Here is a 27,389-nt window from a genome sequence, read left to right as displayed (position 1 = left end):
CCTTCCGAAATCAAATTGTCTTGGAGGCAAGGAATATATAACACATTAGTTAACTTTATTTTCCATCCACCACATTCATTCGACATCTGGATGGTCACTGATCCTTGACCTTCTATTTTTAGTGATGTACCATCACCCACAGTTACTTCTCCAGAGAGGGGTTTGAAATCAACAAACAAATCTTTCCTAGGGCTCATGTGATCCGATGCTGCTGAATCCAGTATCCATATGCCGTTGTTTGCATGGTTTGGATTTCTTTGCATGCAGAGTACTTTATAGCCTCTTGATACTACTGATGCTGATGACTTCTTCTCTTCTTCATCTTGCTTCTGTATGGCAGGACAAAATCTTGCAGTATGCCCCTCCTTTCCACATGTGAAACAAATGTATCTCCTCCCAATAGGTTTCTTTGGAGCATTTTGTGATTTATTTTCACTGCTTACTTTAGGTCTGTTTGGCTTCTTCTTTACCTTGAGAACCTTGTGTTCTTCTGTCTTCGCGTAATCCTCATTTTTCATTCTCTTCTCTTCTAGCAGGAGTTGGGACTTAACATATTTGGATGTTATGTCTCCTTCATTTGTTCTGTAAATACTTCGTATAAACCCAGCATATTTTTTTCGAGGCAGACCCATGAGGTAGAATGCAGCCAGTGCTCTATCCGGGAGATTAATGCCACACTTAGTAATTTTACGGTTGTAATTCTGGATCTTGCTCATGTACTCCATCATGGAAAGGTCTTCCGTTTTTTCGGTATTTACCATTTCCTTTAGGAACATTATCTCCTGGAACACGTCGTAAGTGGTGCACATGTCTCTTAATGCCTCCCACATATCCTTCGCTAGGTCCAGTCCCACGATATCATCCAAAAATGAATCATCTACGTATTGTATGATAATGGCTCTGGACTGTTGATTTTGTCGCTGACGGCGCCTAACCTCTTGTGGTGGGAGTTGGCTTTCGTCTTCCATTTCTATCTCGTTTCCATCACTGCCGAATGCTATGTATGGATGGAAACCTTTTACCGCTTCCCAACAATCTTTCTTCATTAAAAAAGCTTCAATTCTTACAGCCCATACATCGTAATTATCGCTGTCGAGTATTGGGATACACGTCTTCTTTTCTTCCACCATTTTTGATGATTCCGAGCTTACAAAGAACAATTATGGGGTTCACTTCTTCTAACCTCAAACGTATTCGCCGTTCACACCATCAAAAGAAAACTTCGCTTCGCATCAACACAGTGTTTAAGTCTCATAATCTGTCAAAAACGAAAAAAAGTCTTCTTTACGTCTTCGTTACAAAAAACTATTTTATTCGTCTTCTATATCCCAAGGCCGTACAACAATCACTTTGATATTGGCAACGTAAAAAAAATAACAAAACAAACATTCATCATCACCTTGAACGTAAAAATGCAAAACCCTACAAAAATATTAATTTTCACATTACAACAGGGATAACTTCTCAGGATATTTTGTTTCTCCCTACTAACAATCTGAATTCATCTGCCCATCTGGCACTACGAAAATAGGAAAAGAATGGGTATCTTTAGGACATAAAATTTCATGATGCTGTCATATGGTCATGCAGTATGCTCTGTGTAGGCCATATCAGTTCCGAACTTCACCTCATACGAGTGGTTCCCTATTCTCCAGGGTGGCTGGACTTCAAACCACCGATTGTGTTCCATGTGGGTTTAATAAAGTCAGGTGTCATTTTCACTAGCTTAATTTTATCAGTCTTCGGACCATGGCCCCTCCGAAGAAACAATTAGTCGAATCAACAATATGACCTAAGTGTCTCAATAAAGTACTAGTATTCCTGTAATTGGCTAAAATCTTGTTTTTATCCTTTACTGAATATCATTATTACTCGCCAAAATCCTTTTTTCCTGGGACATAGGCAACCTAGGAAAACTTTCCCGGATTCATCGTTTACTTGTATCGTTATTAGGAAAAAAATTTTTTCCCAGGGGAGTTCCAAAAAAGGGGGGTTTGTGTTCATCTTAGATTCGTGCAAATACGGTATATGTAGAGGTCCGTGAATTTCGCGAGACGCGATATCGCGAAATAACGCGAAATAACACGAAATAACGCGAAATCTGTCAATTAAAACGAAATTTCGCGTTATTTGCGATTTAATGTGGATTAGCGAAAAAATCACATCTAATGAGTCATAATCCATTGTTTAATGCTGCCGACGTTCATTTGCTCTATCTCATTACGATTTCAAGGTCAATTGGCTCGTTTAGTCTCGCGCATAACGCATCCGCGTAATATCGCGCTCTGTAGTGATTTCTCCGCCAGAATTTTCCGTTCAATTTATCACAGCCTCTCTCTTTGATTCCCATGCATCAATCCTGAAATATTTAGAATGAAGCGCTTTCTCACCTGAAGAATTAGATATTGTGAATTAAAAATGTGCGGAAAGAAATTTAACGCGGCCGCGGAAGAGCGGAAATACAAGCTCACGCGCCCGTTACGCGTCAATGCCGAGCAGTAATTCCGGTGACTCACCGCGACGCATTAGACAGCGTTATTGGATAACATGTTGCAGGAAAACCTTGAGTGTGGGTCTAATCTAACAATTTCGTTGACTTAAACACGGCCGCTGGCTGGGACCGGGCCGCCGTTCACGGCACGGCCCACAGCGTGGCAGAGAGTCGTTTCGTCTGAAAGCGGCCTGAATTTTAGGGCGTCGTGGCGTGAACGGCGGGCGGCGAAAAGTCGTCTCGTCAGAAAGCGGCCGCAATGTAGCACTGACTGTATTTCACGCCTTAGGCGGCGTACCGCCGCACAGTGGGCTGAAATCGAAAAAAGCTGGACAAAACCTCAGAATCGATTTTTTTGAGTGCGGAAATTGAAACTTTGCAAAAATGTTGTCAATACATTAGTGCAAATTTTGACGCATGCCGTTTTTCATTGGCAATTTTTTTAAACAAATTACTTGGCCTCAAAGTGGAACAAATTTTGCCAAAATTGCCCTCATTGAATTTATATCAAAATTCAGCATGTTAAAACTAATGCCACACCTTCTGTAGTTATTCAATAGAAACAAAAATTTACAATATTATTATGTGGTTTATTATTGTTAATTCTTGGCAACTTTCATAACTCAGCTGTATTATTTGTGGCGGATATGATACAGAATGGCGGTCCATGTTTTTCGTCGAAATTTTGTGTTCTTGTAGGATTATAAAAAAAGGATCACCAAGTTACCTCGAGATATTTACGTTGAATTACATTAAACGTTTTAGAAAGTTCATCCAAAAAAATTAACCACGACCATTATAGCATCAAGCAAAATAAAAATCTATGTTTTGAACTGCGCGCAGTCCGCGCGTATAAGTTGAACCAATTTCTTTCATTTAATTTTGTCAGAAATTTTGTACAGTTAAAATTGTGTTAAAGGTTATGTAAAATGCTTAATAAAAGTATAAGTATACATGAAACATGTAGCATAAAATAATAAAACGCCCATAAACATGGGAAAATTGTTGCATTAAAATAACACCGCCAAGATTTTCTATAACACCGAAATCAGATGGTTTTAAAACGAATTTTAGCAAAAAATAAAACCACTTTCACGGACCTCTAGGTATATGGTTTAGAGGAAATTCGATACCAACACCTATGCTACCAGGAACGCATCCCTATCTGCCCTAATGTTAAAACGCTCTCATATAATGCAAATTCGTACAGGGCAAAGACTCCAAGGAATGCATCCCTTCCCTATTGGAAAATTCTTACCAGAATTTTTCTATAAGAAAATTTCTTATAAGTATCAATAGACGCATATTTCTGGTATACAGCAAACCTAGTGATTTCCCATGTACCAAATGTAGATGTCTATTGGGAAATGGAAAAACTCCAATGAGGTGCTTTTTCACCCGAAGAATAAGATATTATGAATTAAAAATGTGCGGAAAGAAATTTAATGCGGCCGCGGAAGAGCGGAAATACTAGCTCACGTGCCTGGTACTAGTCAATGCCGAGCAATAATTCCGGTCACTTGCCGCGACGCATTAGACAGCGTTGTTGGATAACTTGTTGCAGGAAAACCTTGAATGTGGGTCTAATGTAACAATTCTGTTGACTTAAACACGGCCACTGGCTGGAACCGGGCCGCTGTTCATGGCACGGCCCACAGCGTGGCAGAGAGTCGTCTCTTCTGAAAGCGGCCTGAATTTTGCGGCGTCGTGACATGAACGGCGGCCGGCGAAAAGTCATTTTGTCAGAAAGCGGTCTCAATGTAGCACTGCCTGTATTTCATGCCGTAGACCGCTGGGCTGAGTTGAAATGGGTGGCGTGGTGACCACAGCAGCCATCAACGGTGCCATACCATAAACCGTGCGATTCGATTAGTTTAAAGACATCCATAGACATGTATGGTTATTTGAAAGCACAAAGCGCTAGCAGTTGAGGGAAGGAAAGGAAGGAACAAAAAGGATAGGAGGAGAGGGGGTTCTCCTTATTAGCGGATGGATCCTCTGATATTCGGCTCTCCACTGAGCTACAATGCAAAAAAAAATCATTTTGACATTGGCCAAATCTAATATCTAATTCTTCAGGTGAGAAAGCATATCATTCTAGATGTTTCAGGATCGATAAATGGGAAATAATTTTTCAAGTTTCTTTGAATCCCATTATGTTTTGTTAAATGTGCTTCTTTCACTACCTTTCCTGACCGATTGGCAACAGCTGTAATCAAAACTAAGCAATTTTGTTGTATCTAGTTGCTGTCCTACCTTCCCTCAACACCTGGGTGTGGGTTATCAAAAGGGAAACAGTGACATGAAACATTTCGGCCCATTTGTAATTTTACAGTACTATGGTTATACCGTAGCTACCCAGCACTCAGTTTGAAAACACCATCGTGACAGGTTGTGTTTTGCGGTTGGACTGTTTTTTTATCGCAGTTCCAGCTTTAAATATCGAACAAAGGATAGGAATTTTAAAATGCCAAGAGCTAGTGATACTGTCCATACCAGGGCAAGTGAATGAATTCAGCTGAGAAGGATTTTATGTGAGAGACCAGTATTACTGTGCAAAATTTGCGGTAAAATATTTTAATTTGAAAGATGTGACACATTATTAAAAGCACATCAGCAGTGATACACATAAACGTGCGAAAGAAAGGGGACACGCAAAATGACAGCTATCATTTGAACACGCAGTCACTCAGTCAAAGATAGGAAAAGGAGGAGCTTGTTGTTGCTACTGCAAAAGCATTTTTAAAGGCTTTCTTTAGTTTGAAGAAACTTGACAATCCAAAAATTCTGGAATGGCTCTCGAAGTATGCACATATGAGGTAGTGGGAATTTGCTGTTTGCCGATCGCATTCACCAAGACTACATGTTTGAACCATTCATATACCTTGAACCAATATAAGTTAAACCATTTCTTTTATTTAGTTTTATCAGAAATTTTGTACAGTCCAAATTTTGTTAAATGTTATGTATAATGCTTAATAAAAGTATAAGTATTCATGAAACGTGTACCATAAAATAATAATATGCCTATAAACGTGGGAAAATTGTAGCATTATAATAACGCCGCTAAGATTTTATATAAAACTGAAATCACATAGTTTTAAGACGAATCTTAGCAAAAAATAAAACCACTTTCAGGGACCTCTACTAATATGTAACACAGGTCCCTGTTACTGCCATGTGAGTTTTTCTATTTCCCAGTTGACCTGGAGGCCGTAGAGCTCACCTTTTTATCTATGTGGATGTCTATCGTTAGTGTGCATCAAGCAAGGACATTCAAGTTGTGTAAAGTTCACCTTACTGGCCAGACAAGGCAAGATACCAAAGAGGCCCCTCAGGTCATGGGTTCTGCATAGAATTAACGTCCCCATGCATGCTAAAAGAAGCTAAAAGCAATGAAATCAACGATAGCCTATAATGATGGACTGATAATAGAATACGACTTTGGCAATCACTACGCAATGAAAGATAAAGGAATTGCAATATGGAAAGGATTTATCCTGGAAAATTGAAGAAACAAATGAAATAAAATTCAAGTTCGACTTGGGATACTTCAAGAAATTAGATGGGAAGGAAAAGGAAAAATTGATATATCAAATGCATATGAGCAATGTTTATTTCAGATACCAGAGAGAATGACCTCTACTTGCAGATTTGGGTAGATAATGAAAGAAATAGACATAGTAAAATGGAATTTGATGCCATTTGGAAAAAAGGATACGTTGAATATGGTTAACAATAAGTGCAAGATTTAGGGAAATTAATAGGAATCACAGAAACACTGATTGAGAATAATAGTTAATGTATTTTCCATAAGATAATAATTGTGTAGATGTTATTTCGGTTTTCTCATACAAAGTCATTCCCATTCTCTTCAGAGATGACTAAATCACTCACTTTGTCCATTGAAACACTGTTTTCATTAAAACTTCCACTTTATTAGATATGCCACAATCTGAAAATTTTTACATATCTGTGTAAATTAATGATGAAAACTTTAAAATTCCACAAAAATATCTGTTTAAGGTAACATGATTTTAGGAATGCCAGTTTTGTATGACCTACCAAATGAGGTCAATGCCTTATTTTTGATAGAAGCATGCAACTTATTTCATTAAATTGTCATCACAAAAACGTAGTGAATGATTAACGTATAAAATCAATCCCTTACAACCTAACAAGCAAACAAGGTTTCCATGTGAACTGTGTCCTGCAACGCATGCAATCAATACATCGTGTTTATTCATGGCCCATATCGATCTTCCATCGGTTGAGTCATCTGTAGACTCAAAACAGACAGATTTCATAAGTCTACAATTTTTCGTGTGCTCTCAGGGATATACAGTAGATTCCGGTTAATGTGTCCACCAGTTATATGGGGCAGCCGCTTAATTGGGGCAGATCTTGCAGAACAGAAACCAATTGTAGAATATCCTAGAGTTTTCGCTGGTTAACTGGGACAGTATGCCAATTATTGAGCCATCAGTTGTTGACATTGGCTACATTAAATATTTTTCGTACTGTTTTTTAACATTTTGTTCTATTTTTTACAGGGGTATTTTTTTCTGCCTTATTCGTAAAGCTCTCTCATACTGTCCGTCAGAGGAATTGGATTCAGTTTCCCAACCACGAGACCGCATTCAACGTAATGTTGTTTTTAAGAGGAGAGGACTCCTCTGGCAGCAGTTGGGCTGCAGATAATACAATGAACCCGGGACATGATAAAGATAAGAAGTGGCGACACCCGTGCTGAGGGTTCACAATACGAGCGGGCACTAGCCAAATTATAGAGATTACTCGCCGATGTCGAGCAGAGGAGACTGGTCGAGATAAACAATGTTGCTTACCAAGAGCTTTTTGCATGCGACATCTTGCACAAAATTCAACTGACTCATGTGGTCTATCCCCTCTCCCACTTTCCACTACCTATACAACTGAGCTATCACCATTATAAGATTACAATGCTTCTTCGTTCCTTTTTATTTTTTTCATCCCCATCTCAGCAGCAGCAGACGCATGCCCAGAAGTCATTTTTCTCTCCTCTCGGAACTAGTCAACTCAGAACGAACAGTCTAAAACCAGTGTCTGTGGTGCACGTGTTTGGTGGAATTTATCTTCTGTTCTACGATCTAAGGTCCCCCTGAATAAGTGATATTGTTTTAGTGCCAAGAGTTCAACAACACTCCTTTTCTCGAGTAAAATGCCTCATAAGGACCTTTTACTTGCTGAAAAATTGATATACTGGAAAAAATTAAAGATCATCCCCAATCCAGTCATTGCCGCCTGGCTGAAACAACTGGAGTGCTGAAATCGACGATAGCTCAGTTAATCTGCATTGCATCTGCATTAAAATCTACATTGATATTGAAGAATAACTGTTTTTTGAACAACAAAAAGTTAATAAATATACAAATACGACATTTATATCAGGAAATAACCACTTGGTGAAAGAGAAATAATAACAAAAATAAAATCTACATTCATGAAGACATACATATATGTACGAGTACGTATATATGTACTCGCAGAAAGAGAAGCAGAAGAAGTGGAATTTGTGTTAATGACCACAGCCTTTCATTTAATAGCGTGTATATAATGGGAAGCTATTTGGGAAATGAAATTGAAAATAATTTTAAAAATATCACTGCCGTGCTGCTGTAGATGTATTGAACTTTATTTTTCTACTTTAACCTTTTCTCAAGCTCATACAATTAAGTAAATGTTTTACATTTACTTGCTTTAAGTAAATGTTTTACAATCATATATGTTTTATACTTCACCATTGGCAATTCTGCACGTGAGTAATGACATGGTAAAGAAAGGGTAAACATTACTAGGGTAAATTTGCCCCAAATCACCACAATAATTTCCATCTAAAATACCTTTTTTCTGACTGGGCTCTGTTTTCCTATAGGGTTTATCCGGCTGTCATGTGTTCTTTAGGAATTATATTGTTGATTTCATCAATGTTTTGGCAATAAATTTACTTTCTCTTTAGGATTGGACACCTCGGTGTGGCATTACGTCTGACCCGTCTGCAGTGTCCCCTTGAAGGAGAAGCCCTTCTCGAGCTAGGACACCACATTCTCAAAGCTCACCCTCACCGGGGCCTGACACTACGATGGCCACTGTGTTCTCGTGATCTCCAAGCATCTTGGGTCGCTGGGGCTGCTGCCGATGCCTCACGATCGCTAGCTACTCTCCGAAACTCATATGCACCCAATGTAAAAGTGAGTGGTCATCTTTCATCCATCTGCTCAAACATTAACACAATTTAGGTGTAGTTGATGCACAGTTTGAAATTTCCCTCACAATAATTTAACCTCCAGCTGTTTATTTTTTTTGATAATTGTGTAAAAAATATACTTATTTAAGTAAAGCATGAGTGGGAAGTTTTCATTGTCTTCCTTGAAAAAGTGGTTGCATGTGCCATTTTATTTTTAAAATCATGTAATACATACATTGTACATCAACTTCTGAGTGTTTTCATATTCGACCGTTTGAATTATCAATCATTGATATTTGAAAAAATGCAGCAATACCCTGGCCAGCACAACGTTGTAAATAGAACAAAAATGTACAGAAGCTCTCTATATAAAACGGAGAAAACTTAAAGATCCATGAAATTTGCGTGACATGATATTGCAATGTATGTAACACTAAATACTGCAAAATCAATAAATAAAATAAAATTTCACTTTTTGCGAATTTTATGTGAATTAGCTAAAAAAACCACATGAAATGATTAAAGCCTAGGCCTTCATTGTTTAACACTGCTGACGTTCATTCGCTCTATCTCATTATGATTCCAAAGTCAGTTGGCTTGTTTTGTCTCGTGCATAATGTATTCGCATAACATTGCTCACTGAGGCAGGGGCGCTGACTTATAAAAAATATTGGGGGGGCCCATATCGGGGGTCTTGCCCCGAGAAGAGGTTATATTCAAAGTGTGTCGCAGCACCGTAACACTATCATAATTCACACCACTTGTTTTCAGTTAACCTGCTTACTACCTTATAATTATTTGTTTTTAGACATTGTTGAATGTATTTTAAAGATAACTATCGTCAAACATGGGAAATAAAAAATACCAATATATATTTGTGATTTCTCCAAGCATAATATAACTTAATTATTATCTTGAATTATTGAGGAGGCTCCGCCCCCCCCTAACGAAACTTTGAGGGGGCTTGGGCCCCCTCAGGCCCCATGGAGTCGGCGCCACTGCACTGAGGTGATGTCTCCGCTGGAATTTACTGTTAAATTCATCGCAGCCTCTCTCTTCGATTTAAATTTATGAATCCTGAAATTCTCGGAAATATTGAGAATGACGCGCTTTCTCTCCTGAAGAATTAGAGATTCAGAATCAATAATGTGCTAAATGAAATTTTACGTGTCTGCAGAAGAGTGGAAATATAAGCTCATGCGCCTGGCACGCACCTATGCTGAGCAGTAATTCCATTGACTCATTATGACACAGTAGACCGTGTTATTGGATAACTTGTTGCAGGAAAACCTTAAGTGTGGGCCTAATGTAACAGTTTTGTCGACTTAAACATGACCACTGGCTAAGAAAGAAAGGCCGCTTTCAGATGAGACAACCACTCCCTCTGAACAGCAAGCAGCATTGTAGAGAGTCATCTCGTCTGAAGCGGCCTTTCGTTCACAGTCAGTGGCCGTGTTTCAGTCTAAAGAATTGTTACATTTGGCCCACGCTGAAGCCTGAAATTGACGGGGTTGTGCTGTGAATGGCAGCTGTCAAGAAGTCATTTCATCACAAAGCGGCCCCTCAATGTATGTAGCACTGCCTGTGTTTCACGGCATAGACAGAGCACCACCGGGCTGGATTGAAATGGTCGCCACGGTGACCACGGCGGTTGTTTGATATTCCCACCATTCACGTATTGATCAACATATTATTTGGCGATCATCTGATAACAAATGCTTTCAGGAGTATGAACTAAAGAGAGTGGGCTCTATGGGCTCACTTCATCCCCTTGCATCTTGCAATTTGCAGGTTGAAGCAATTATCTGAAGATGAAGTTGAGAATTTTCCGCAAGCGTATTCTGTTCCATCACAAGATTTCTTTCTGATTCTTCACGGGGTCTTCAAGTGAATCTGCAGCTGTTGAATGCATTAAAGAGCTGCAAGCGCTGCTGCAGTCCAGGGGGATTCAACTCAGAAAATGGTCATCAAAAATTCCCAAAGTGTTAAAAGATTTGCCTATAAACCTATGCCAATCTTATATATATTTCAGGCAAGAGTGTGACCACAGGATGAAGGTATTAGGAATTCACTGGGAACCTCCTTCAGACACTTTCTCGTATCGTATCAATGTTTTAAATTCCTCTTCTACCAAGAGAGGTATCTTTCAACTATCGCAAAATTTTTTGATCCTCTTGGATGGATATCCCCTGAAGTTTTCTAGGATAAGTGTTTGATGCAAGAATTATGGAAGCTTATACCCCTTTTCTGATCTGAAATGATGGTGGCTGGGTGGAAAAAAGCAAGTAGCCAATCAGAAGCGTTGCCCCTTCCACTTCTCCTTTCCCCTCCATCCCCGTCCCTTTTCCGCTCCGCTCCCCTCCATCCGGCCGACCGGCATTGCCAGCCTAAGGAATAATGGTAATTTCGGGGGCGGCGGAAGATTCTCGGACGAATGCTGAGCGATTTGGTTTGGCAACACTGCTAGCTGGAGAGCGATCTGCACTGCACGGAGTTCGGAGGGAGACTGCGGGCTCCTACACACTTTCTCCTGTCGCTCTTCTGTGATTGGCTAGAAGAGTGGGTGGGTTTTGAGCACGCTCAAGGTCAGCCGCTGTCAGTTCAGAAAAATGGTATAATCTAGGTTGGGATGATCCTGCACCACGTAATTTGTTCAACGAGTGGAGAAATTTTGTCAGTCAGCTTCCAGCTTTGTCAAAAATTAAACTAAAATGAATTGTAGTGGAAAATTTATCAGGTGATTTGAATGGGGAGTATAATTTGTTGGGATTTTGTGATGCTTCAGAGAAAGGATATGCAACAGTCGTGTATTTGAGGAGTGGGGAACTCGACAAGCAAGGTGAAGTATCCTTACTCATGGCTAAAACAAGGGTAGCCCCAATTAAAACAGTATCATTTCCACGTTTGGAACTCTTAACTTGGCGCTGTATTGTTATCGGGATAAATTGAAGTTGTCTTTGAATCATCATCAAAATGTATCATCATATCCTCAGTCTATGCATAGAGTGATTCTAGCGTCGTTTTATCTTGGCTTAGAACACCTCAGTATCTTTTGAAAACATTTGTGTGCCATAGAGTGCTGCATATTCTTGATTACGGATACGAGCTTCGATGAATGGGTGGGATTACTTCCACCGCTGCGAGTCAAACTGGCACATCTACACATGGCCCCCACTCTGCCCGGCAGGCTGTTGAGAAACGCGTCCAAAGCTCTTTCATCCACTTCAGATCATCGCATGGCAGTTGCAGCAGCATCTTCCTCCTCCTTCCACATATGGCTGTTCAACTCCCGAATGTGGTCCGCAAATTCCTCGATCCGCTCCCTTGGTGCCATGCGGACGCCAGCAAGCATCTCTCTATAGAAGCGTTGGTTTTTCACCCCATGGTACCTTTCTAATAGTCTTTGAGTGTCATCGTATGTTGCAACAACCTCTCTCCTCCACCCGCTGAGATTCCCCCGATTGTTGTCCAATCTCTTGGGAAGATTCAAGCTATGTGCCTCTCATGTTTTGCTTCACAATTTTCCACCACTGAAATTCTATTGCAATACTCCTACGAGAGCTTTAAAAAAAATTGTTCGTGAGTAGGGCAAGTATTGCAGGGAAATGGCGTATGCGAAGAGAGGATCGAAACTCTTTCTACTTCTCTTATGAGACGTTGTATTCATGAAAGAATTGATTGAAAATTTCGGATTCAAATTCAATTTCTTCGACAAATTTGGATCCGAAGTACATTAAGGTGAAGGGCATTATTCATGGATATTTGGATCTGAGGTATCCGATCCGACCGTCCCTAGTAAGCATCATAAGGTTAAGACTACAAGTGAATACCTACTCATCTCTGAGCACCATACATATTGTGTAAATTTTGCTGAAAAACGCTGCGTGAAATTTTGGTGACTGTTGAAAGTCCAGGCATAAGTGTGCAACACTGAGCGATAGTATAAAAAAAAAATGCCGAAAAGTATTTTTTTCTTTAGCTCCGATTCTCAAAATAGGGGTGTGCCTCTTACATGCGCTTATACGCATAATATGTATTCACATAATAACAACCTTTCGCAAACTAAAGTCCACTTCAGGAATTTTAAATTCTTGATTGTATGGTATAATTATTTCTAGAATATTGGAGCAAAAATATCAAGTAGCTCTCCTACTGTGTGAGACCTCCTAATATAATTTAAAAGCAAATTCCTGGATTAATACCCCAAGATCCATTAGTGAATTTTTAGGCTGTCTCTGAACCAAAAACATAGGCAAAGTTTTAACCTGTAATTTCTCTAGCGATATATTTTCCCCATTTTTTACCTTCCATTATGTAAAGAATTTATCCTATGCTGGGTGGGACCCTAAAATAAATTTATGAAACTACAATGGCCCACGAAAGCTTCAACCATTTACTGTGGCACTAAGCCAAAATTAAAGTAATGGGGAAAGTGGTGATGTACCTATATTGTACCAGTCCTGATAATACTGAAGACAATATGCTAAATCACATCTTACTCTTTTAGACTCATAATATGTGGCGTTACGTCGTTAAATCTTGGAGATTGTGCACGTAAGCCCCAGACACAGGGAACTACAATCGTCGGTCACAAGCTGGTTCAGGGAAAGACTCCACAAACAAGAAATCAGCACTCAAGAAACAACTGTCAAAAAAAATTTAAGAGTTATTTTCAATCAATAACTATTAGAAGTAGAAGTATTCAAAATCAGAATTATTACAGAAAACAACAATGATAACTAAAGTGATCCCATAGGAAACATTACCAAACTAAGTACAAGCTGTATAATTTTGCTAAAATCACCCATGTCAGTCATGGCATCCGTCCACCACGAGCGCCCGAGCAAAAGAGACCTTGTGTACTCCGAGACGTGTCGGGGTGGAGGGGAGGGATTTTGCCTAGGAGTGGAGGGGTAAAAAGGGTGATGTTCAATCAGCTGTGAATCTGCCCTTAAAGCACCCCTGTTGACCGGCACCTCCGCCAAGCATCAGTCATCCCAGCCGGGGTGGGAGGGGGGAACAGCGTGCAGGCCGGAATTTTCCCCTCAACCTTCTGGGTTGGAGACATCACTCGAATCACTGGGAAATTCATTGGAATTCATGGAGGGGAGAGAGATAGTGGGGTGAGGTGTTGGAGGGAGAGAAGGTTGTGATAGGACTATGGTAGTACTTCTCACTCCAAACTGCATACTTGTGCCTCAGCACCCATTTCCCCTTGATTGCCAAGGAGTAGGTATTCCTCCGCCGTACTACCTATATAAGACTTGCTCTCCAGGTATGGCTGGTTCGGAGGCTGATTTCGGAGGCTGAATTTCGGAGGCTGAATTTCGGAGGCTGAATTTCGGAGACAAGAGTTTCAGAGACTTAGAGTCTCTGAGCCTTTGAGTCAAAGGGCCTTTGCGCAAAAAACCTTAGTGCGAAAAGTCCTTAGTGGGAGAAGTTCTGCTGATAAGTTCGGAGGAATTTCTGGGGGGGGGGGTACCAGAAATTTTAGGGTGGGGTCACAGAAAATGCCACAAGTTAGTGAAACTTTTACTTTTGTCAAAACACATGAATGCTTCTTCTGTGGGGTTTCTAAGGGAGGACTACCCAAATGAGTTGATTTCTTAGACTGAGCCACCGCATTTTGTCTTCATGTAATGCTTTGACCACCAGAGACTGTGATCAGTGGCGGATAGAGATGGGTCAAAAAGAACCAAACTGCCAATACGAGCTGTTCACTGTAATGAACTGGTTATAAAATGAACAGTTCTCTATAACTCCCTGTTCAGTGTTCATGACTGCACTGCACACGTGCGGTTTATTCGGTCCATCAGGTATGCTCATCAAGAGGTATTTTGATGGAGGCTACAACAGATGGAGGGGAAGATGCAGGCCATCCAAGGCCGCCGAAGTGCGCCATAGACACTGAGCTCCTCCCCTTCTTTCTCTACCATTCCCCACCATCTGCGAAAAATAACAGGATAGCTGCTGAATGGTTGGAATGGTTGTTCAAAATATTAGGCTCATTTTAGCCATTCTTTTTCTAAGGGTATTCATTTTGCAGAGGCCGTTCTTTTCCTATGGCATTCATTTTGCAGAGGGTATTCTTTCCTCGGAGTGCATTCTTTTTTTGGAGGCCATTTGTTTCCTCTGGCTGTTCATTTGGGATCTCACGTTCATTTTGATTTCATGTTCATTTGAACATTTGCGTTTGATGAACAGGATGCTGTGGCGTTACGTCGTAAATCTAGTTGATTTTTCACGTAGGCCCAGACATAGGGAAAAACTCCAACCGTCGGTCACAAGCTGGATCAGGGAAAGACTCCACAAACAAGAAATCAAAATATTTAGAGTATTTTGTTCAAAATCTATTCCAAGTAGAGTATTCAAAATCAGAAGTATTACAGAAAACAATGATAGTAATTCATGATCCCATAGGAAACATTACCAGCTAAATACCAGCAGTATAATTTTTCTAAATTCGCCATGTCCCAGAAGCCATGCGTCCACGACCAGGGCACGAGCAGAAGAGAGAGATTGTGTATGGCAGGACAAGACAGGATTTGAGGGGAGGGGTTTTTCCAAGCAGCGGAGGGGGTAGCCAGGGCGAATTCATCCGCTGCGACACTGCCCCTGTTGACAGGCTGCTCCGCAAAACAACGTCCCTGGGTTGGAGTTAACAGCATACCAGCCAGAATTTTCCCCTCAGACTTCTGGGTTGGAGACATCAGTCGAATCAGAGGGATATTCATTGGAACACAAGGAGGGCAAAGACATAGTGGGGTGAGGTGTTGGAGGGAGAGAGAGTTGTGATAGGACTATGGTAAAACTTCTCACTCCAAAGTGCAATACTATGGACTTAGCACCGATTTCCCCTTGCTTGCTAAGTCTTGGATTGCAGGTAGGCTGGTTCGGGGGCTGGTTTCGGGGCTGTTTCGTAGGCTGTTTCCGGAGCCTGTTTTCCGGAGGCAGGATTTTCCGGAGACAGGATTTTGCGAGACAGGGCCTTTTGCTACAGGGCCTTTGCGCGAAAATCCTTAGCGCGAAAAACCTTAGCGCAAAAAGTCCTTAGTGGGAGAAGTTCTGCGGATAAGTTTGGAGGAAGTTCAAGGAATTTCTGGGGGGGGTACCAGAAATTTTTTTGGGGGGGAGGGAGAACACTAAAAAATGCCACAATGCAATGGTTCAGGTTCAAGGTCAATTTACGGGTCGGTTATTTGTTTGTAATTTCTGCTATGGTTCAAAGTTAATTTAAACATTAGGTTAAAACTTTATTTTGATTAGTTACATTAATGTAAAAATCTATTTCAGCAAAAATTGTTTAACTATGTTATATCCACTACATATTTTGCTATTAAATTATTTTTAATGGAATTAACTTTTAACTGGGATAACGTTGCTTCAACATGTTAAGTGCCACAGCGGTCCGTAGGGACGCCATGAAAATGTCCACCGTGGCCACGACTGTCCCAATGGACCGCCTAAAATATTTTCTTGAGAAGCGTTGGGGAGGGCCGCTGCTACAGTGCGAAACCCATTACGATCAGACCGCTATGGCCTCTAGGAGTAATACTGTCGGCAGAGGTTTTACAAAAATTGTATTTTTATAGCATTTTTTTTCTTAAATTATGAAATGGTATTTTATTGGTAAATATTACATAAAAATTGTATTTGGTTACCACATTTAAGTGTATTAAACACTCGATAACATTTGAAGTACATAATATTACTTTGGTTTTAGATGCTTTACATTTTTTTGATGCTCATTACATGGTCATTACTATATATTTCAAGTTATTTTTTATGATTCAATGCAAAACAATTGATACAAAAGTAGGGGTTACCTTTGCAGTCTTCACAAAAAGTGGTTACCTTCAGCATGATGTTTTTATTTATCTTTTCATAACATCCCTTTCTTTTTCTTTTCATAACATCCTTCGCAATACTTTCTCACTTTGTGGCTGGGACCACTCATTTTTTTTAGTGAGTGAGGATAGCTTTTTCTTCTCTTCTTGAATGATGCCCCTATTTCATCCCCTTCAGCCACTTCCTCCTTGCCAAACAGCAGCTGATCAATTTATAATTCTCTAAAAACTGTAAAGGGCATTGTGGAATCGTTAAATAGTTTATATAGAAAATGTGCATTTACTACACTATTCCCCAAAATTAATTCTATTGCCAATTTTTGATACCATTTCAATATTTTCTTCAAGGCTGTTCCATAGCTTGAAAACTGCTCTGACAAATCAATGGAACTTTTCCCTTTATTGTAGTCCAAAATAGCTATGGGTTTTTTTTACAGATCCTGAATGTCTTTTGGCAACTACCATTCCATCCTTGTGCTTAGTTGATAGAAGCAAAACATCTTGCCGGTCTTGCCATTTCATAATGCATATTCCACTGTTATTCTCTTGCGCAACCATTTCCCCAAGTTTCATCTTTTTACCTATTACATTCTTAGGGTTTCCCTGTCTATTACTTTGTAGTGTCCCAATTAGATTGGTCTTGTTGCCTAGCGGAGCATTTGCTAATTCTAAGCTTGTATAGTAATTGTCAGTTACCACGATTCTTCCTGAATTTAGCAAATCTTTAGATAACTTCATTACTACATTAGTTGGCATGGAAATACTTGCATCCTTTTCTCTACTGCAATACATTTTCATGTTTCATATGTATCCTTTATCTGCACACAATTTGAAAATTTTTATTCCGTACTTGTGGGTTTTTTGCGGAATATATTGCGTAATTTTTAGGCGTCCCCTGAAAGGCACTATCGTCTCAGCCAGGCAAAAAGTTTCCCCTGGGGTAAAGCACTTTTTACACTTCCTGATGAGGGATTTCATTAAGGGAACAATTTTGAAGCCTCTATTGCCATCTGGGCACTCTTCATTATTACTAAAATGCCTCATTTTTAGTAGGATTTCAAACCTATTTTGTGGCATCATGCTAGGGAGGATGCTGATTCCAAATAGTCTTCTTTTACACCAGTAGTGGCTAAGTGTAGGCAGATCTACTATACCCTTATATCCAAGTATGCCAATAAATCTCTTCATTTCCCCTAATGTGGTAGGTTCCCACGAGTGTAATCTGGAATGCTTTCCGACGTCTCTGGTAGACATGAAGAGTTTGTGTTGCATAGAGATTAGTTTGTTCTTCCATTTCTTTTATAATATCCGCATTTAAAAACAATTAAAAAAAATATAAAGGAGTTCCACCAACTAATGCTGCTGATTTCCGGAGGAATGCCATGCGGTCCCTCAAACTCGAAGTTTCGGTGGCGGTCTGCAAGAATGAATTTTGAAGTTAGTTTACAGATGGCCCATTTGTTCTTCCGGGTTTTACTTGCCCAACAAAAGGGCACATTTACCTGTAGGATCTCTCCATTGTAACCTAGATAACATTTTAAATCTGAAAATAAGAAGAAGGGTAACACACAACACAAGGAAAGGTTGAAAAGTAAGCATTCAACCTTGATAATATGAAATAACCTGTCAGACGTAGAAAAAAGAATTATGTGACGTGGACCGCTATGGCAACAGAAGTCCCATATAGTAAATGGCGGTTCCCTGGGACTGGCATTAAAAATTTTTGTGAACTTAGCAAAATAAGGCAAATTACTTATCCATAGTGATTTTTTTAAACATTATCGTGATTTTCCAAGTGTAAAAAGAAAAAAAAATATTTGGCCCTGATGAACTTAACCCATTAATGCCCAGACGTATCTTTAGATACGTCACACTTTAAAAATTCCTAAATACTCTGTAGTTTGTTGTAAATGCGATTTCTTTACGTAATATGACAGAATAAAGTCTTCAAATGGTAAACAAGTGATTTAGATTATTTAAGCCAATATTTGCAATTGTTATGCTTACTTACACATGGCTGGTCATGAACTACTCAGAAATCGCTACGCTATGGTCATATGAAAATTAAATTTTCACATAAACCATGGAGTTATCTGAATCCAGTTTTTACCTGTTTTATTTTAAATGTATAAGGAATATTATCTTTTTAAAGAGATTCATTTTTCTTTCAAGCTCATCACAAAACTAACCAGTAAAGTTTTGACGTATCTAAAGATACGCCTGGGCACTTGTGGCACTAAAAATTCAAGCTTTGACTTATATGTATGTTTCATTCTATTTATTGATTAGATGAATAAGTAATAATTTTATAAACCTAATTATGTGATAGATCGAAGACAGTTTTGTATTCCTGCCATTTCATGAAGTATAATATTGAACAATTTGGTAAATACAGCAAAACAGGAATTTTCTCAGAATTGTATGCATCCTCATTTGAATTGTGATAAAGTACCTTCATTGGAAGCAGAAAATGAGTCAATATTGGATTTCTGGAAATGCAAATACTCGCAATATCAAGTTGCCCATCCTGGCACAATAGCGGATACAGAAAAGAATTCAAGGGGGGCACAAAAGATATCTTGAGCTATCTTTACTTGTATCGTAATGAAAAATAATCAAGTCACGTGCAAAGTTTAGGAAAGTTTTATTTAAAATGATTATAAACAAGGCATTATTATTATATATAATATATAATTATTATATATACAAGGCAATGCCATCTTATGATATGAAAGAGTTACAATTGTAGTTCTGCCCTGTTAGGCAATGAGGGCGGCCACGTAAGAGGGGGACGTGCTCCCCCTTCGCCCCCCATATGTATATGCCACTGTCATGGCATTACTTGTATTCTGTATCGCCGACGGTGGAATGAATTGATTACTTTGTTTCTCGTTCAACCTTCCCCTGGCAATAATATCCAATTTGCAAGCCGGATATCAGTGTACGAAATAAGCAACTTTGGTGAACATTGATAAAGAAACTTTGTACTACGCTCCATCACCAAAAACTATGTACTTTGTATTCAAGTTCGAGTCTCCGAAAGATATACCTGACATAAGGAGGAATCTGCGCTTTAAAGACTTTTCAACCGTCTCTTCTGTAAATACTTTTTTGTTACTTTTGTTGCACACCTCTTTCTATATAAGTCAAGAAAACAGCATAGGAGCTCCCATTTACCGCTGAGAAGAGAAGACGTACCTTAGTGATGGAGCAGAGGTGAAACAAATCTGAAATAGCTCTAACATCAGCGCTGTCAGCAGAAAAAATTCAAGACAAATTTTATAAACAATGAGGAACTTGCATGGGTCGTAGATTGCTCTAAAAACTATTTTGAATAAGTCAAATGGATACATTAGCTCGCAAAAATACCTTCAGTTTCTCCATTCAACATCAAAAGAAATAAAAAATTTCCATTTAAAATCGAGAAAAATTTCTCTGAGCCGACCACTGCGCGAAGACACCCGAGCGTTGCCGAGGCCAGGCGTGACGTCATAGGTGCCTAAACAACCGTGGGGAGTAGGGAAATACGCTGAGCGCTTGGAGTAAAATTTGTTTTGAGGGAGTATTTAGCCGCTAATCGTCACTTTATTTTGTTCTGTTATTCTTGGGCAAGTTTTCCTATTGCTATTGTGCCTAGATTATTACTTGGGATATTAATAATGCGGCATCGGGATGATGAAGTACAAGCGTTTCACTTCGTGTGTTTTAGTTATCAGAAAAATGGATGATAACGTTGCCACTCGTTCGAATAGTACACCTGAAATTCATCTACGTCTACATAATACCCCGCAAGCCGCCTATAAGGCGTGTGGCATAGGATGTTAGGACACCAGCCTTTTTTTAGGACACCAAAAATTGATGCCATGACCCTCATTGAATTTGTTAAGACAAATTATTGCTATACGTTGGCGGCAAATCGAGTTGTAAAAGAAACTTGTAATACTGGAGGATAACGATCGTAAGCTGTGCTGTTGACATTAGAGTAAGCTGTGCTGTTGACATTAGAGTAAGCTGTGCTGTTGAATTTGGCAACGCCGGATCAGCGGAGAAGGTAGTCCTATCCGTCCTACGGTACGAATTCACAGCAAAACAGTCTGCACACAATCCACATGTGAGATCGCGATCGGTTCCGCTGCCAACACACACACAAGCTACAACCTATTTCAATAATATAGGTAAATCCATAAACAATATACTAGCATATACCATAAAAATATAGCGGGAAATAGGCAAATACTCTTATCAAAAACTGGATGTCACTGTCACATTCTTATATTCATCACGTACAACTTACAATAACAGAACTCGTTATGATGAATACAACTATTTATTCACTGATTTAAACCCTTAAATTAGCTCACACAAGTGACACAGGTGACATTTCTCACTACTGTTCGTTGAAATAATGGAATAACAAACTTCACACACAGTTTTTATTTCAATAGCGTGATCGTGAAATGTCATATCTACGGTGAACAACGGAGATTAGCACGCCACTGACAATTTTTACACTACTGTTAGACATTTATCGATAGCGTAATAGCACTTTTTACAATTCAATCACGATGGAACACTGATAACTCTTGGCCGATATTTTTCAACCTTGTCAAACTTTGTGCATTACAACCACTGGCACTGTGATTATTAGCAGTAGCTTAACGGGAGACGTCACGTTGAAAATAACACTATTTTGGCACAAAAATGTTCCTAGATGTCTCCAATCAGCGAGCAAAAGTTGCATTGACTGGAATTCACCCCATAATACAAGCACAGATAGTCCTAAACGACGAATTCTCCGGTACCTACGAATAAACGGATGAAGTTATTGTATATAAAAGCTAAGCGGACACCAGTAAACATCAAAATCCTTGTAATTGCATACTTAAATGAATGATATGCCGTCGATAACATCAACTTACAATTAACGTATCCCCCTTCCAATGGCCGTGGCTCAGACTCCTACCACGATGTTATTTAGGTATTATATAATTTTTGGTTTAACTGCTCCAGTTTTATATTTTATGCCCGTACATCAGATATTAATATTATAAATAATGCAAAATATGAGGGCTTCCAAGCCTCTATCGTCGGATATTTATCTTTAAATATAAAATAATCAACACGTCTAACAAACGAAGCTCTCACAACTGCTGGCAACTATTATAAACAATCACAACAATAGCTTCGCGTGATGTTTAGGCACCTTTGACGTCATCGAGGCTTCGTCGGCAGTGGCTTGGGGGGTGAGGTAGTTTTTCCCGCGCTTTAAAATTCGTAATATTTATCATTAAATATCTCGCGAAGGAAAACTCAGATAAACATGCGGTTTTCTTTGTTGTATTCAGAAAATAATTTTCTATCCGCCTGTGAAATAAAAAAAATTCATGCAAGTTCCCCATTGTTAAAAATGTTAGTACATTCTTCGTACGTACAAATCAAAGTGATTTATGAAGTGTTTGGAATATTGCTTTTCTCAGGTCACCGTCTACTTAGTTGATGGCTTTATCGGAGGTCATCTCCAGACTGCACCATCGAAATACTTTCTCAATCAATGCGAAGGAACAGGTTTGAAGAAATGTTAAGGTTTCTGCATCTGGCAGATAATTACTATAATGGGAAGAATGATGGCAAGGATAGGCTATATAAAGTTCAACCTTAGTTTGAGGTTTTGAACTAGACTTTCAAAATTGTAAGCGCTGGAGAATACTGTTTGGTGGATGAATCAATCAACCTCTACTATGGTAGATATGGCTGCAAGCAATGTATTAGAGGGAAATGAGTAAGGTTATGGTTAAAATTATGGTGTATTTTCGAATCAAGTCAACCTTTATCATGCTGTAGCCAACCCTCAGAGAACAGATCTTGGTCAAGGATATGTACTTTTAGGACTAGTGGATGAGTGAAAATTACCACCAGGTACAAGCATATTTGCTGACAACTTATTCATATCAGAATTGATTACTATTAGCATACATAAAAAAATGAAAACTCCTGTTTGTTATTCTGTTTCCGAAATGCCAGTGGCGATCGCGGACTACAATTCTCACATGGGTGGAGTGGACATGTGTGATCAATTCCTAGCAAATTACCGGACAACAATCAGGAATAAAAATGGTGGTTCAAATATTTCAGATCAAACTTGGATGTATTAGTTGTACAGGGATGGTTACGGAATAAAAAACTCGGATACAGTATCACAGTGCTGTAAAATTTCAAAATGCAAATGAAAATTGTTAACGTTATAATACTATAGTAATACTCAAAATTATATTATTTTTTGCATAATAATTCAAATTCAAGTATTAAAAACTACTGATGAAGGCATGGGTAATGAATTATATAGCAAAAACGTGCATAAATACAATTAAATGATAATGTGCATTTTTGACCCCTTAAGTGCCCAGATGTATCTTAAGATACGTGTAGGATTAAGTACTATGCAAATGTTAGAGATTTTAAAAAATATTTTTTCCCGCATCCGGTATGATGCCTAATCATAATTTAAGCAAAAAAAGTAAAAATTTTTGAAAAAAATCTTCTGGGCATTAATGGGTTAATTAAACATTCAGGTTGGCACTCAATGTGTTGAGAGGTCTGAACTTCAACTTTTCTCAAATTACTTGTTTGTAGTGTAATTAGACGTCGAAGGGGAAGGACTTGGTTCTCTTTTGGAGAAAGTCTATGGAGACATATCTGTATCCATCATTTTTGAAGGAATAAAAACAATTGATTACTTATGGCGATTTTATTTGATGTCATTAGGTTTTCATGTCGTGACATTTTGTGTATTTTATTTTGACCACTTAGCTTAATTGCACATAAATACACCTAATATCATTTACTCTTTCTTGGCATTCCATGTTTAATATTTAAATGTGTAACAGAATTCCATGGGTGTAACATATTTTACTATTTTTTTACATTCTACCAAAATTACTACTTTAGCAATGAAACTTATTATTTCTCACCGTCTTATGCATGCTATTATTGACAGTTAATTGCATCATTAGAGTGGATAGATACGGGACACAGGCTGTAACGAGGAGAAAAAAAATTATATCATTACCAAGTTGTCTAAGAGAGAGATTCATAAATGACATTTATACTAAAAATATTTATAAAGAACAGTTAGCTATGTATTAAAGTCTAAATTGCTCATAAGAGCAGAATTTGAAAAACTTTTCTGGTGCTAAATATGCGAAAAGCATCAGACACTGGGTTGATAAATATTAATTCTGGCTTATTCTACAAGTGGACAGCAGATATTGTCCTGCACACAGATAGCCTATGTAAGGCCCGGGACAGAATTTGCTTGAAATGACAAGCTGCACAAACCATATGATACCACACTAAGCTTTCATTTTCTCTAAACGTCCGATAAACAGTGTTTCTACCTGAATGACCGTGACTGTTTGCCATGAACAGATATTTTGAACTGTTCTTTTTACTGAACAGGTTCAAAGTGAATGGTTCATCAAAGTGAACAGTTTAATCCACCTCTAGTGGCGGTTCTATGGGCTAAAGGGGCTATAGCCTCCCCATCGAGTTGAGACACACAGTAGGTAAAATTGAAATTTTTGGAGGTTGCCACTTTGTACAAAAGTATTTAGCTATATTTTCCGTTATAATTTCCTACTTAAACAAATTGAATAAAAATTAGCTCTAAGCTAATATGTACCTCTTTTAAACCATTTTGGTATGTTACAATCCAGGGGCAGGTACAGAGAGGGGCAATGGGGGACTATAGCCTCCCTTCTCCTTGGGTATCCAATTCACACTAGATAGAATGGTAATTTTGTTTGGACCCCCCTTTACTGCTGAGAGGGGCAAGTTTCCCCCCCCCCCCCCCCACTTACCGCCCTCTTGTCCCTATCCTGGATCTGTCACTAGTTTCGATCAAGTAATATTCCATCAAATTGGTTTGAACTTGAAAGCTACTTTTTGGATGGCTAAGGACTATTTTCTAGTTTTTGCCTTGGTAATGAGTGCTATTTGAGTGGGAAGTCATGGAATCATCCATGTGGTAGCGTGAAGAATCCAACATATGTGCTTGTGCTTCTAGATACATATATATATCTTTATGATTATTTCTTTACCCACCTTGTAGGTTTCCAGACTACTTCTCCTTGCGGGTGCTTCTCCCAACGCACGATTAGATGCCCCCCCAGGAGATCCGCTCATTTGCATAGCTGCAGAAAGGGGTGACACAGAAGTCGTCTCCTTGCTCCTTGAATTTGGAGCAGACGCCGGAGCCGAGAGCAGCCGTGGATGTATTGCCCTTTCCTTAGCTGCCTCTGCCGGCCACGAAGGAGTGGTGGCAGCACTGCTCAATGCAAGGGGCCCTGCAGCGGGTGCAGGTCGAGTGGATGAGGAGGGAAGGTGCCCGTTGGTGCTTGCATCCTTAGGGGGCCACATGGGAGTGGTTGCATTGCTACTGTCATCCGACTGGGTTGTTAGTGGCTCCGGGCGTGAAATATCTCTTGAGGAAGCCTCTGTACAGTCGCTTGTGGCAGCTGCAATGCAAGGTCACACAGAGGTAAGATTTCCATTTGGGAAGGCCATTGCAAAAAACATTAGGTGCATTGATTTAATGATGGCTACAGGAAGGAAGCATGGATTATCAAAGCATGAATTATTCATATGAAATGATTGTCCAGAAGCTTAATTTTAAAGTTGATTATTGATACTCACAGCATGTATAAATTTTCCAATTTATATGTTGTCATAGATGACCAATAGATTCTCAGAAAAGTACCCATTGCAGTTTTCGAACTATGTATATTGGTCATTTATAGAGATATGTGTAAAAAGCAGTTTAATTTTAATTTTATAGCACTTTCAATTACAATTTATAGCATTTTGTAGCATCCATTCTTTTCTTTATATTTGTAATGCACCATTAGTAGATGATGACAAAGTATGGTGAAACACAGCTATTTGGCAAAATGTGGAATAATTTTAAAAATTATGGGGTAGAACAATAATAAATTAGGTAACCCTTTCGAGACGACGGAGTTTTCATCTTAGCATGACTGCTGTACTGAGCCCCAAGAGACTCTTCTTTCTCGTGGTACGGAGCATTTTTGGAGGATATTCGTTAAGAAGGGTCTCGCAGAACCTTTTTCGACCCCTCCACGCAGGGACTATCTCGGACATTATCTCGGACTCCGAGAGTAGTTGTGCTCCATCCTTTCCGGGTTTACAAACATACCTGCGGCATTGGTTCGCGGTCAACTTATGTATTGCTTATATGTATTTAGCAAATGGATAATTGTTGCTTGCCCGTAAATTGCAGACTTTGAATTGAATTCCTCATTTTTCTCTGAGCATTGTCAAATTTTTAACGAAGTTCTAAGTCCATTATTAACGCATTTAATGCAGCAACGATTTCCATGTTGATGTTTACACATAACGCAAGATATAAGTTAATATTTATCGTAGAATTTCGTTGAAAAACTGTAAACGCTGCTCAAAAGACAAATAATTCAATTCTTAGTTTATTTTTCTTGAGAAATGACCAAATATTTATTTCGAAACCTGACTGGATAAACAATTGTATGACTGCTGTCCCTTACCGCTAAGAGGGGTTATAATAGACTAGGGGTCGGGGTACCTGCTCCCGGATTCCGAGGTGCCAGGTGTTAGTAGCTCAAAATATATTGTACACTATTCATCCCACCAAGTGCAGAGCATTGTCTTCTTTCCAAAACGGTTTTGTCTTGCAGAGAATAGATAGAATTGATAGTTTACCTGGATTATCCCACGATTTGCCATGCTTAGGATTCAGAAAATATATCCATCTGTTTTCACCAACTGTCACAATGCCATGGAGAAATGATTTTCTTTTGTAATCGACGAGCAGTATTTGACAAGTAGTTTTTCGATTTTCTTGCTGTATTTCATTAAGTTCATGTGGGACCCATTTTCTCACTTTAAGAAACATTTCCATAGCTTTGAAGTGAAGGGATGCATTTCTGCATCACATTTAATTGCTCCGCTGGTTCTTGTTAAGTCTGAGTATCATCTTCGTCCAATAAGTCTTGCAAGTTCTTGTCTTCAAACTTTTTCACCAATTTCCGATAGTCTCGTGTTTAAATCACCACTTTTAAATTTTTTAAACTACTGAAACACTGAGTTTTGCCAGGAGCATGTTCATAGTATGCTTCAACAAGCATCCTATGAGATTATGCAGTAGTTCTCTCCAAATGATAGCAGAAAACCACATGCTGTCCACAAATCATAGTTAATAGTCACACACTCAACATGTTTGAGGTAATAAAAATTTTCACGTGCATGAAACTTAGGTGATTGCATGTAGACAAACTTCGTCCGTTGCTAGGCGGAGGATGGTGCTGCAGAGGCAGTCTTACACTCTTTTAACTGATAGTGAGCACCATCTATAGGAGAACTCCGGTTTCATACTTCTACACCTGGTGTGCCATTTGCTATGTTATGACACTATTGTTGGAATAACTAAATGGTTGTAATTATCTAAATCAGCTTTGATTGCAAGAGAGACATATTAGTACACCTTCTATTTGCAAATATGGGGATCTAAGTGAACTTCGTCGCTACTTGTCTTTTTATTTGTTTAGAGAGAACAAAAAAATAATGTGTTGTTGCATTTTCTTTCCAAGCCATGGAGGTGTTTTTTTTTCTCTGACTCTGTGTTACAAAAGTGCATTTCTGGAAGTTCATAGGCATGTTTGTTCTCACAAAATATCTTCTGCTGACTACTATCACGAGGAAGTGCAAAACCCACCTCACTACTAATGAAGCATCTGCTTGTGAAACTTAACCCTTTTGCGCCGAACTTTCGTTGAAG

At 39.0% G+C, this 27,389-nt stretch overlaps 1 protein-coding gene across 2 annotated transcripts in view; it reads left to right on the top strand.

The window, feature by feature from the left end:
- The window catches only part of LOC124163318 (protein TANC2), a 529,785-nt gene that overhangs the window by 426,277 nt on the left and 76,119 nt on the right, over nt 1–27,389 (top strand). For both annotated transcript variants that reach the window (XM_046540135.1, XM_046540134.1), the window contains 2 exons: nt 8,490–8,721; nt 24,672–25,100. In XM_046540135.1, the coding sequence (XP_046396091.1) occupies nt 8,490–8,721; nt 24,672–25,100 (661 nt within the window). The remainder of the gene's footprint in view (nt 1–8,489; nt 8,722–24,671; nt 25,101–27,389) is intronic.

This window comes from Ischnura elegans, chromosome 8 (genome assembly GCF_921293095.1).
Source record: "Ischnura elegans chromosome 8, ioIscEleg1.1, whole genome shotgun sequence".
Classification (NCBI taxonomy): domain Eukaryota; kingdom Metazoa; phylum Arthropoda; class Insecta; order Odonata; family Coenagrionidae; genus Ischnura; species Ischnura elegans.
Note: the sequence above shows the minus strand (reverse complement) of the source record. Positions and strands in the feature narration are given on the sequence as shown.